At 45.5% G+C, this 13,227-nt stretch overlaps 1 protein-coding gene across 2 annotated transcripts in view; it reads left to right on the top strand.

Annotated features, from left to right (window-relative positions):
• MYEF2 (myelin expression factor 2) overlaps positions 1-13,227 on the top strand; it is a 534,185-nt gene that overhangs the window by 265,438 nt on the left and 255,520 nt on the right. For both annotated transcript variants that reach the window (XM_044077583.1, XM_044077582.1), the window contains exon 7: positions 1,579-1,732. In XM_044077583.1, coding sequence (XP_043933518.1) covers positions 1,579-1,732 — 154 coding nt within the window. The remainder of the gene's footprint in view (positions 1-1,578; positions 1,733-13,227) is intronic.

The raw sequence follows: 13,227 nt of genomic DNA, 5'->3' as shown, positions 1-13,227 counted from the left end.
ACCCTCTATTTGGCAGCTTGGCTTATTCCCCAACCCCCGATCAGTCTGCCAATCTCGGTCAACAGGTTCTAGATGTTATACGCGAGGCCAGACACCCTAGCAATAGAAAGTTTTATGCTGACAAATGGAAAAGGTTCGGCACCTGGATTCAGGCTAAGGGAGCCAATGCGACACAGCCCTACTTCCGTCACATCCTAGATTACTTAGCTGACCTGCTACACAGTGGTCTCTTTTTTTTCCTCTATTTAAATTCATGCCTCTGCTGTCTCTGCTCATTCCCCCAGTGAGCAGCCTCTTTTCTCACACCCTGTGATGAAACCGTTCCTAAGAGGAGCTAGCAACTTGAGGCCACCCAGAAGAGCACCAACCCCATCTTGGAACCTTAACTTTGTTTTGGAAAAGTTCACCCTGCCCCCCTTCGAACAAGCCTCACAGAGCTAAAATTTCTCTCCTGCAAGACTGCTTTTCTTCTGTCTATCACTTCATCCAGAAGGGTCTATGAGCAGCAAGTACTCATGGTTGTGGAACCCTTCATCTTCCATGCTGTGACAGGGTATCCCTCGGGACTAACCCTATCCCTCATGCCCAAGGTGGTGGTCAGTGTGGCTCAACGAATACATTCATTTGCCCTCCTTTTTTCCTAACTTTCAGAACAAGGGGGAAAGGATCCTGCACTCTAGATGTGCACAGACAGCTCAGATTCTATCTAGACAGGACTTCAGAAAGTCTGATCAGTTGCTGGTTAGCTTTGTTGCAGGGGCAGAGGGCAAAGCCATCTCCAAACAAACTGTTTCCAGTTACTTTTGTTACATGGTTCTGGAAATACCGATGCAAATATGAACAAGCAATATTTGACACCTAGAGGCATCAGTAGGATCTAACTGCAGGGGCACCTGGAGGTGTCACTTGACTGTAATTTAAAATCCCAGGATATAAAACTTGTAGTACAGGTATTACAGTTGACTGTTTTTATCACCCAAGGTTTCCCTGATTCCATATAGTAATAAATTTCCAAAACCAAATGTATCCTTAAGGCCGTATGCATCATTGTAGTGTCTAGTAGACTGTAGTGTAAATGGGCAGTGACAGTGTTTTTTCTGTCCTGTTTCAAATGTGACCCTTAACATGTGGCTCAGTTTAACTAAGTGATCGTGGTTAATATCTCCACTACTTGTATTGAGTTTTTTTATTAAAATTTGTAAATGCATTGCCACAGTGTTCTAAGGAGCAGTCTCGATTTAGTGCCAGAGGCTAGAAGGTTATGGCTGAGATGTTACATCTGCTTATTAGATGCTTAAAAGCTTTGCCCTTTTGTTTGTGCAGTAGGTATGGATGAATATGTACATGTATAGCTGTGTAATCTATGTGCAGGCATAGATATATATATGTATTATAATATCCACGTGTTATATATTTGTGTGGGTGTATCCTGTGAATAAGTGGTTTTATTACCAGCAAGACTATTTTTGCACAACTTTCAACTAAACAAGCAGATTTCGTCTTGTTTTGCTGCTTTATTTGCCTAACTTTGTGCCATTTCTTGATTTAACATAACACTTTTTTTTTTCTTCCACCCAGCTGGATTTTAAAGTCACTTGGAAAAAACTGAAAGAGGTTTTCAGCATGGCAGGCACTGTGAAACGTGCGGATATTAAAGAAGACAAAGATGGCAAGAGTCGCGGAATAGCAACAGTCACATTTGAACAGCCAATTGAGGCAGTTCAGGCCATCTGTATCCTTCAATTTTTTACTCCAAAGCCAGAAGTGTGCATTAAATAATCATAGTTTAGTATGCCATTGTAGACTTTTTTTATGAAATTTATTTAAATCACTGTTATGAGTGGGCTACAGCACTGTCTTGGCCATTTCAGGACAGCTGTACTGACCTGAAAATTTCATTTACGTTGCTCTCTATAAGCAGGCAGTAATCAAAAATTCATCACCTGGACTACATTGAATAAAGTGGTTTTGGGCTGCTATGCTAGTGGCTACTTTTTAACTTTAGGTGCTGGTGTTTCTAGATTTACTAAGGCAATGTCAGTTACTTGCTTCTCAGGCTTTCTCCACTGCTAAACTGCCTTTTCATGGTATATCTGGGGAACAGCTGCACTCTAAAGCCATTTCATCCTGGTCTGTGTTTTCCTTTCGGCACAATGATTTCTTCTGCCACACAAGTCGCGACAAAGGAATTTTTCTCCTTTCTATAAAATCCTGCTTCTTATGACTAGTTTGCTCTTATGTTGCCCATCACATTTTAAGGTACTGTTCCAGAAAATCCCACATTGTAAGTGGTTATAGTTGCTTTTTCCACCCCACGGAGGTCATTAATGTGCATCTTCCACTGTGCAGTGTTGACATTTCAGCAAAATCTTCTGTTGAAGTCTTACAATTTTGGACCAGATTCTTAAAGCTGATCCCAAGCATTACTTCAGTCTAATTTATGCACTATTTAGTTCATGGCTGAGGTGTCTTGGGTGCCCTTCCTTTGCCTTTTCTCTCTTTCCACAGTGCTTTTCCTTGAGTGTTCCAAATGCTTTGCTTGATGGGAGAGAGGCAGTGGTAAGCCTAGTGCGCTAAATTTATTCCCTTTCACATCTTCCATGCCTTTTTGAATTTCGTTGCTAACACATTTCATGAGTCACCAGCCGATTTAAATTTGCGAAAGACAGGAAATGGGATGAGGTCAAATAGAGAAAGAAAGGACTATAGAAAAAGCATTCTGAAAGAAGAAGACTACGTAACATGGAGGTTGGAGGGTTTGAGTTGGTAAAACCAGTCTGATTATTTAAACACAGGTTGGAAGAGGAGAAGAATTAGTAAAACTGTAAAAGCATTTAAAAATAAGTCAACTTGTGCTTTAGAAAAAGTCCTGACTGTTGTATGCAACCAGAGTTCAAATAGTGGATGTGGTGTTAGGTTCTGGCAGCGAAGGATGGAAGTCAGTGGCCTTTGCTAGCTTACCTCGGGGGGGGGGGGGGTACTGTGAACTTATGCTCCCATATGTAGGTTGCACAGTAAGCCAAGGAGGGAGTGTGCATGTAGCAACACTCTTCAATCGGAAGTTATCCTTGGTGCTCAAAAGAGCTGCTGTGGGGGAGAGTTGGCTGGCCTGTTCCCCAGCCACCCAACTTGACACAGAGCTGATGGGAAGCAAATGGGCTTTGTAGGGCCATTGCCTTGTCCAGGGATTCTTGGATGTCATTACTGTGGAGCGAATACATTATTGGAGAACCGTATCTGTATGTAGTAAAATTTGCTTAAATGAGTAATACAGAAAGTTCATAGGGGCTTGGTGTCTGGTCAATTAGTAAAATGTGGAAAAAGAACCAGTTTAGCAAGGGACATGCTTTCTCAGCATCCCATCGCTGTTCCTAATTATGTTTCAAGCTTTTGCAACTTTGGATGAGATTTGAGTCTTGGCAGTTGAAATGATTTTGGCATTCCCTCTTGTAGTTCAAAAAGCAGTGTGAATGTTTAACAAAGGAACCAACCTCTTTCCTGTGATATGGTAAGTACTTTGGTAAAAGTTGTGCATTTTCTCTTGGATGATGTGTTTGTTGACGCATCCTTGGAGCTAGATCTCTCTCCACTCCAAGAAAGCCAGACCACCTGTGTAGGGAGCTAGACACCTCTACAAGAGCCTGCTGACAGACCCATTTTGTTTCAGAAAGTCCAACAAGGGAGAGACTGGATCTGCATCCAAGAACCCCTTGCCGAGTGATAGGGCAATGGGATGCTAGACTGGCAGGAAATGTGCACTTCTGCTACCTTGGCCATGAGAGCTCTCAGCTGACAGTTTCAAATGCTGAAATACCTAGAGTCTGTATAGAAACGGATAAAAGTCCTTGGTAATCAAAGACCAACTTCACATGGGACGTTCCGGAATTGGTTAATGTTTGCCTTCAGGAGTCGAGGCACTTAAATGTGGCTGTGATGCTCTTGATTCATTATGGAGGGGCAGCAGCTATGGGGTTCATTACCAAGAGTTATGCCTGGCTGAGGATTCAACTCCTCTGAGAATTTTAAAACTGACCTACTCAATGCTCCTTGGGATGTGGAGATTTTCTTTTTGAGCTGTTGCAGAGAAAATACTTGAGAAACCGAGGAAAAGGGACTGTTAGTCTGTTACAGAGCTCTACTTTCCCCCATCACTTAGATACAGTAGAAACTGTGTTGTGAATTTGTGACCTTTTCCTCCCAACAAGTGGAGCTAAGCAGCCTATGGGGCAAAAGACGGTTCTGTATATATATATATATATATATATATATATATATATATATATATATATATATATATATATATATATATATAAAAAAAGGGCAGCAAGGAATAGTTGTAACTTAGTAGCATTTTTCTCTCCCCCTCCCCTCTTGGACTCTAGGGGGAGCTTTTTTCTTCAGCATGGCAATAGATCACATAAGAAAGCTGGGTGTTTGCAAACTGTTGGGAAAGACTACGCCTTGCAACTAACTGATGTTAAGTTGTCAATCTCGCCTTCATTCTTGCTTGATGGGATCGGAGCCGATCCTCTGCTCCGACTCTGCACTTGCTAAGCTCGAGAGTCACTTTTACCAGCTCGAGGTAGCCCCATATCCCATGATGCAAGGCGGTAAGTACCCAGATCTCGTTTGCCGCTTCGCTGATGAGGTCCTCCTTTTACCAGCTCCTGGTAAGTCTTTAATATTACTAAACTTTAGCCCCCAATCAGAAATATTTTCTATTTTCTTTAAAATTCTACCTTTATAGATAATTGTCAGGCTTTTTCTGACTAACTTTATTTTTCCTTTACTTTTTTAGTGAGGCCTTTAATCCCTCCCATCCCCCCCCTTGTCAGGGTGTGTGTGACAGTTTTTACTTTTCAGTTCTTTAAATTTAGTTTCTCTGGTTCGGGACTGTGTGTGTAGTTTTTGTGAAAGCACTATGTCTAAAGATCAGAGGGTCTCAGGCTTCAAGAAGTGTGACTCGTGCTGTCAGAAGATGTCTCTGACAGACGGTCACACTTCTTGTATATACTGCTTGGGACCTCTCCACCTGCAGGACTCCTGTGCAATTTGTCATTCTTTTAGCCAGAGAGTCCTGCAGGAAAGGAGAAACAAACTCATTTTAAGAGGACTTCTTAAACCGGAGGGCTCCCCGGCAAAATCGGCTCCGGGTAAGCCCTCAAAGACTACCAAGGCCCAGGCTTCTGTACCTAAGCCTTTGTCCTTGGCTCCGACTCCTTCGGAGTAGAGATCGGCTCCGGCTGGAGCCGATCTTAGCTTGGAGAAATCTTCGGCACCGATGGCTATCGGTGCCGATACTGTGAAGGTCACTTTGGTGTCTGCTCCGACTGGCTCTGACATCCATGTGGCTCAGGCTTCGGTGTCGGCGCCGACACCATGATCTCTTTGCCTGTATCGGCTCCGGCCGGAGCCGATACATCTATACCTACACTTGGTGCCAAAAAGTTATCGGCTCCGTCTGGATCCATGGTTTCATCGGCTCTGATGGTTCCTTCGAGGAAGAGGTCCAGGTCTCCCTCTTTGGAACCGATACTGTCGGCTCCGGCCTCACCTCTTTTTTCGGAGCGGACCCATCGGAGCCGATCATCTAGATCTTCCAGGTTGTCAGACCATGATTTAGAGAGGGTGGTAAGCAGATTATTAAAATGACAGGCACTAGCCCAAATGCTTCATAGTCTGTCTCAACAGACTATCAGTCCACACCCTCTTCAAGTTCCTCCTTCGACTCTACCCCAGAGTTTGGAACTGGAGTCTACGGGAATAGTTACTGCTACGGCTGAGGGCCAGATAACCCCCCCCCCCTTCTGCGCCTTCAGCATCTACTCTTATCTCCTCCTCGAGACCTTCCTTGGAGGGATTCGGTGGCCGGGCTTCCCTGGTCTGCTCCGAGGGGGTGAGTAGCATCGGATCCTTGTCGGACCCCGCTCTTCCCCTTGGAACTTCGGCCTTGGTGAGCTCGGCTCCGACATCTGCCTCGGAGCCTTCCCTTTCGGTGGGCCCGGGAGTCCCAGTTTCTTCGGAACGGGTTCTCTCGGACCTCCCTGGGAGGGGAGCCTTCGAGGTGATGAGGAGTGTGCTGGCCCCTGGGCTCAGTCAGCAGTCTATTCCTTTAGCTCCTCCCTCTACGGTGCCTGTTTCTCTTCCCGCTCTCTTGCTCCCGGACCGAGAGATCCACCGCCTCAGGTTTCCCCATTGGGAGGAACCCCCTCTTCCGAGGGTTCTCCTGATCCGTCAGGAGGTCCTCCGCGCAAGAGGACTTGTAAGAGGAAGCACCTAGACTCCCCTGAGTCTACTACTTCGGATACCGACTTAGATGAGTCGGAGGGGTCCCCAAGATCCCCCTCTGAGGATGTCTCCTTTTCAGACATCCAAGAACTCCTGAAACAGAGGGGAAACTGGCCCACCATAAATCCCTCCGATCTGTATACCTAGAGGCGTTTGGTTCTCGACCCTCCACCTCCTGGGTGTCTCCGCCTTTTGACCCCCTCATGCAGGTAATTGCTCGAAAGGCTTGGGCTTCTCCTGATTTTGTAGAGCCAGTTCCCAGGAGGCCTTCTAAATTTATTACAGCCCCTTCCGAACAGCAATTCCTTACAAAAGATGTCCCGGTTGATGGCATGGTGGTGGCGGCCGCCACTAAGAAGGAACTTGCAGATCCTTCCGTACCAGTCCATCCTCCTAACAAGGATTCCAGGACCATGGACAGGTATGGTAAGCGGATGTTTTCCTCAGCGACTTTTGCCATGCGTTCGCTGAACTATTTGTGTCACTTCACCAGACTCCAAAGAGACATCCTTAAGGAACTAGGTGAAGTAGTACAGGATCCTGCAGCTCCAGGGGCACAAGACAAGATTGCTTCTCAGCTTGGAATCCTTAACTCCATAACCAACTCCTCCATGCGGCTGATTTCATACGCAGCAGATGGAGCGAGTAGAGCCGCAGGCACAGAAGTGGCTCTGAGACGTCAATCCTGGATGCGGCTCTGTAATTTTGCAGATCCCTTCAAGGCGTCCTTCACAAACTCTCCCTTTGATGGATCAACTTTGTTTGGTCCTCAAGTGAAGGATACATTGACCAGGTGTGAGCAGGACGGCAAGACTCTTTCTGCCATACTGGTCCGTTTTTCCACCCCTTCTAGACCTTACCTCAAGGACAGAAGGGTGGAAAGATGTGGTTCCGCAAAACCCAAGGAGTCACGCCGGATACACGTGGTCAGTTTACCCCTGGAGGCAGAGGGGGTAATAAGACGCCGCCCTAGAGGCAGAGGGGGTCCATAAAACCAGGGAAGCAGAGAGTCTCTCTCTGACAAGCCCTTCCAGCATCCCTGAGGTGTTGCCCGACTGTCCATCCTTGGAGGCAGTCACAAGGAACTTTTAGAACAAAACAATGGGGTGTCTCCACCTCCAAATCTGGAAACAAAGCACCTCCCTATGGTAAACAGTCTCAATGAGGCAGTCAGGGGAAGATTATCGCTGTACCCACAAGCCTGGCTTTCCCTCTCACAAGACAGATGGGTACAGTCGATCATATCCGAGGGTTACAAAATTCCTTTCGAGGAAAGTCCCTTCACTCACAAAAATTCCCTTCCAGATGTGCCACCCGGTCTAAGGGAAATCGCAAAGTTAGAAGTATCAAAGCTTCTACACAAAAGAGCCATTCAGCCAGTTACAACAGACCATTCAGAGCCCGGAATCTACTCAAGGTTCTTTTTGGTCCCCAAAAAGACGCGAGATTGGAGACCAATATTGGATCTCAGCAGACTCAACAAGTCTGTGAAAGACGAGATTACGAATGGTCACACTTCAATCAATTTTGCCCTTCCTGGGCAAAGACAACTGGATGTGCTCAATAGACCTTCAGGATGCGTACTATCACATAAAAATTCACAGGCGCTCCAGAAGGTTTCTCCGCTTTCGGCTGGGGTCCAGTCACTTTCAATTCAGAGCCCTGCCCTTTGGCCTCACTACAGCCCCAGAGTGTTCACCAAATGTATGGCAGTGGTCACGGCTCACCTGAGATGTCAAGGATTCCAGGTGTTTCCGTATCTCGACGACTGGCTCCTTTCAGCCACCACCAGGCATCAACTTCTCCAAGCCAGGGATTACACCCTAAATCTCTGCACTCAGTTAGGAATTTCGATCAACTACGAAAAATCCTCCTTGTTGCCCTGCCAATCTATTACTTTCATAGGCGCAAATTTAGACACTGTTCGGATGTCAGCAACCCTCACAGACCAAAGAATCTCGGATATCCAAAGTCACGTGCGGATCATCCTTGCCAGCGAAAAGGTGCAAACCAGACTGGTCCTGAAAGTATTGGGCCTCATGGCAGCGGCCATTACCATTCTTCCCTTGGCCCGCTTCTACATGCGTCGTCTTCAATGGATGTTGTTCACCTAGTGGTCTTACCAACAACTTCACATGCGTCACAAAATCCTGGTTACACAAGCTTGCAAAAACCATCTATCCTGGTGGCTTTCTTCTCCCTAGATTCATCAGGGCAGACCCTTTGTATCCCCGGCCCCGGTAGCCACAGTCACTACGGACGCCTCCCTGATCGGGTGGGGGGGGTCATTATCAGGGCAGGATGGTTCATGGGACGTGGCAACCGTTCGAATACAACCTGCACATAAATGTCCTAGAGATGAGAGCAGTGCTTTTAACGTTGCAAGCCCTCAACGACTTTCTTCCCTTGGGAACAATTGCAGTTCACACGGACAATATGTCTGTAGTATGGTATATCAACAAACAGGGCAGAACCAAGTCCTACCCCTTGTGTCGAGAAGCTCTCAGACTTTGGCAATGGGCGATCTCCTCTCATCGGTTTCTGGTAGCAACACATATCCCTGGGAAAACCAACATTTTAGCGGACAGATTGAGCAGAGCTATTCTCATGCCTCACGAGTGGTCTCTCAAACAATCTATAGTGGAGGAGATTTTTCTAGAATGGGGCCGCCCATGTTGCGATCGTTTTGCTACTCCCCAAAACAGCAAATGCCCAGACCTCTCTCTTCCCACTGCCAGGCCACCCCCCCAGAGACGCTCTTACCCAGGATTGGCCCGAGGGACTTCTTTATGCCTTTCCTCCCTTTCCCTTGATTCTACAAGTACTCCAGAAAGCCACCGTTTTGAGAGCCAAAATGATTCTCATTGCCCCCTATTGGCCTCGACAAATTTGGTTTCCGTTCCTCCATCGTCGCCTGTTGGTGCAGCCGTGGCATCTGGACCCAGTGCCAGACCTGATTCACCAATCGGGTCAGCTGCATCGGTCTATTCCTTCTCTCAACCTCGCAGCTTGGTTGCTCCACTTCCTTCCTTAGCCAGGCTTCCTATGATCTCTAACCCGGTTAGGGATATCATAGTGGCTTCCTTTAAATCCTCTACTAGAAGGATTTATACCAGCAAGTGGAAACGCTTCTCCTGTTGGGCAAAATCTAAGAATATAGATCCCTTTACTGCCCCTGTTCATGCAGTTTTGGATTTTTTAGCGGAAATCTTTCACTCGGGCTCTTCATCTTTCACAGTCAAAGTTCAGTTGGCTGCTATCTCGAACTTTCATGTCGGGTTTGCAGATCACAACATTATGTCCCACAGGCTTTGTAGAGCCTTTCTAAAAGGGAGTTTTCTCCTTAAACCTCCTGTCAGGAGTCGTCCTCCTCAATGGGACCTAAATCTAGTGCTGACATCCTTAATTCTTCCTCCCTTCGAGCCAGCTGTTTCATGTTCACTGAAGTTTCTTTCTTGGAAAACACTCTTCCTTGTCTCTATTACCTCAGCCAGGAGAGTGTCAGAACTTCATTCTCTTTCTGTTCGTCCCCCTTATTTGGTCTTCCACAAGGACAGGGTATCCTTGAGAACTAATCCATCCTTTTTGCCTAAGGTGGCTTCGAAAACTAATTTGAGCCAAGCTATTTATCTCCCTGTATTTTTCCCTAATTACTCCAACAGATCGGAGCAAAAATTACATTATCTTGATGTTCACCGCCAAGTCTGATATTATTTGGACAGAACAAAACAATTCAGAAAATCCGATCAGCTCTTTCTTATGCTGAAAATAAGAAAGGCCTTCCTGTTTCCAAAGTGACCTTATCTAGATGGCTTTCTTCCACCATCTCCGAAATTTATCAGCTCGGGGGCAAACAGCTGTGCTCAAAACCAAAAGCGCATTCCACCAAAAGTTTAGCCACTTCCACAGCCTTTCAGGCTAGACACTATTTGTGCAGCAGCCACTTGGGCCGCTCCTCATACCTTTGTTTCTCATTATAAATTGGATTTGGCCTCCAGGGATAGAGCCAGTTTTGGTTCTATGGTTCTCAAGAGTCTGTTCCATTGAGCCACCCAGGATAGAGGTGCTAGGGACGCGGTCCCATCCAGCAAGAATGAAGGCGAGATTGACAACTTAACATTGAGAAGTTATGTACCTACCATAACGTTCCATGTTAGTTGTCTTCTCTCGCCTTCTTTCTTGCGACCCTCCCTCCTACCCCCTTGCCTGGACAGACCTTGATCTCCCTTGTTTTGGAAGATTACTTCTTTAGGCACCAGTTAGTTACCTGGTTCCCATTACAGACCTTATTTAGGCTAGTTTTCTTTCCTTCAGGTGGAAAGTTTTTTGTGCTAGGTGTTTCTCCCTATAGGTACAAACGAGATCTGGGTACTTACCGCCTTGCGTCATGGGATATGGGGCTACCTCGAGCTGGTAAGTGACTCTCGAGCTTAGTAAGTGCCGAGTCGGAGCCGAGGATCGGCTCCGAACCCATCAAGCAAGAAAGAAGGCGAGAGAAGACAACTAACATGGAACGTTATGGTAGGTACATAACTTCTCATTTTCCTTCATTGGGATTCCTTTTTTGTCCAAACATGTCTCATTTCCAGTTAGGAAACCTACTGCAGCAAAGATTGTTCAGCATTCTTCTCCCAAAGAGGCAGGCACAGGTTTTTACTTTTCCATTTCTGAAAAGACTTGTGGGTACCCATTTTAGACCATTCCAGACTGTTACGATTGCCCTTGGCTTTGGGGCATGGATCATTACATTGAATTTGAAGGATACCTGCCTTCAAATTTCTGTTACACAACACCAGCACAGGGTGATCCAGTTTTATGCTCTACCTTTTGCACTCAGTCTTTCAGATGTTTGGTACCAGGCTTTCCATTTTGCAGGTCCAAAGTAGTCTATATTTGCCTGAGCATAGTAGTGTTCCTTGAGGAGCTCCACAGAGCAATGCAAATCATTGTATAATGCTTTCAGAAAGTAGGTTCATCCTTGGCATTCAAAAATCCAACTTTGGCCTACCAAAGAGTTACCTTCCTTAGACTGTACTCAACAGAAAGCTTTCCTCCCTCAGGACAAGATCTGTCCCTTAACTGCTTACTTTGAACTCCACCACAGCCAGGAAGCCATCTTAGCCGATCTTCCTTGGACTTCTGTTGCTTATGACATCGTGCATCCCGATGGTTCCCTTAGTAAAGCTCCACATGAAAAACCTGCAGTGGTTAAAAGAAAAAAAACTGCTGGTTCTATAATTATCTAGAGACTTTGGTTGTTTCCTCCCCCTGTTTTAAAATGGGGAAAAAATGTCCCTTTTGTATCTCATTTAGCCTCCCGTGTTCTGGCCGCACACCTTTTGCTCCTGACCTATGATGCTCACTTAGCATATGTAGTAATACAGGGAACATGGGACGAGAGCCTGGCAAAACACTACAGATGTAAGAGCAGTCCTATCCCATGAAAACCTTCAAACACTGCAAGAAACCGTAGTCCTTAAATGTGATGCCATCTGTCAGGATGTTCGTGTTATTTAAACAAGTAGAGATGCACCCACTCTTGCCACCTCTGCAAGCTTGCATTTGGGATCTGGCTGCGAAATTTCTGCTATACCCATAGCTTTATACACCCCAGGGTAAGAACTTCCTGACAGATCACCTAATCGGATCCTTTCAACACCCAAACCGATAAATGCTCAAGGTTTTTCTCTACCTAGTACAGCTGAAGGGAATACCAAATGTAGGAGTTTTTGCACAAGAGTACACAACAGAGTTCCATCCCAGAACACCTGCAAAAAAGGTTGTGAGATGCCCTTTCCTCTAGGCCAGGACTGTTTAATGCTTTCCTTCTATTGCCCCTCATCCTCATGGTGTTTTGGAAGATTAGGGAGAGGATGGGTTAAAGATTACAACTGTACCTCAGTGGCCTAGGCAGCACTTGTTCTTCCTCGTGCTTTCCACTCAGTTGAGGGAGAATCGGATCCCTGCCTGTGAGGAACTTTTCCTGGACCCAAGGGGTCAGTCATTCAACCAAACCTAAAAACACTGAACTTTTACAGGTTGGTTGATTTTTGTTCTTTGTCCTTGTCAGGATTTCTTTCCTTAAGAATTGGCCTGTATTCTGAGAAGCCAGGAAACCATATCTTGCTAAGTGGAATATCTTTTTTTGTTGTTGTTGCCAGTCAGGTGGAGTTCAAACTCTGTGTATTTAGCACAAAGAATATGGCGTAACATAAGGTGTATTTATTCCAGTCCATCAAGGTGTATGCATCTGCTATAACGGCATGCCTGCTCATGTCACTTCTGCATATTCCTACACAAGTAGTAGTTTCTCAAATTAATTTTGTACATTATACCTCCTGGAAATCACCACTCACTTTTTCTGTGACCTTCACTTTGAATTGAAAAAAATAGTTTTATGCTGCACATCTTAAACTCTCCTGGAAAAACACTTGCCAGCTTTAACCTCTTCTCTAAACTGCAAGCATTCATTTGTAAGGAGCCATTTGTGGTCTTTCGTGTCATTTCAAGACCTGCCCTTTTGTGTCCAAGATTGTCTGAGGTGATCCTCTAGGCCATTTTACCTTCCAGTCTTTTTCCCAGATTGCCAAAACAAAGGGTGAATGACCCTGCCCTCTTTTGACTTTCATAGACCAGACGTTCTGCTTGCACAGAGCTTCCTTAACAGGGTAGGCCTTCCATTTCTTTTGCAAAAACTGAAGTTTGAAGCGAGGAGTTGATCAAATTTTGATTTTATTTCTTGAGTATTTGTTTAAGTGATGAAGGAGTCTGCAAAAGCAGCAAGTGGCTGAGACTACCATTACACAACATTTTGAGGGAATCTCGTGAGAGGATGGAAGTGATTAAGCAGTTACAGCAACTGGAATAGTGTCTTGCTTGAATTAAATAAAGGCCTAATATGTTAATTTATGGAGTTTTGGAAGTAATGAACAGCTGAAT

This window comes from Protopterus annectens, chromosome 7.part0, assembly GCF_019279795.1.
Source record: "Protopterus annectens isolate FY-2018-M chromosome 7.part0, PAN1.0, whole genome shotgun sequence".
Taxonomy (NCBI): Eukaryota; Metazoa; Chordata; order Ceratodontiformes; family Protopteridae; genus Protopterus; species Protopterus annectens.
This window is presented reverse-complemented; position numbering and strand designations above follow the sequence as displayed.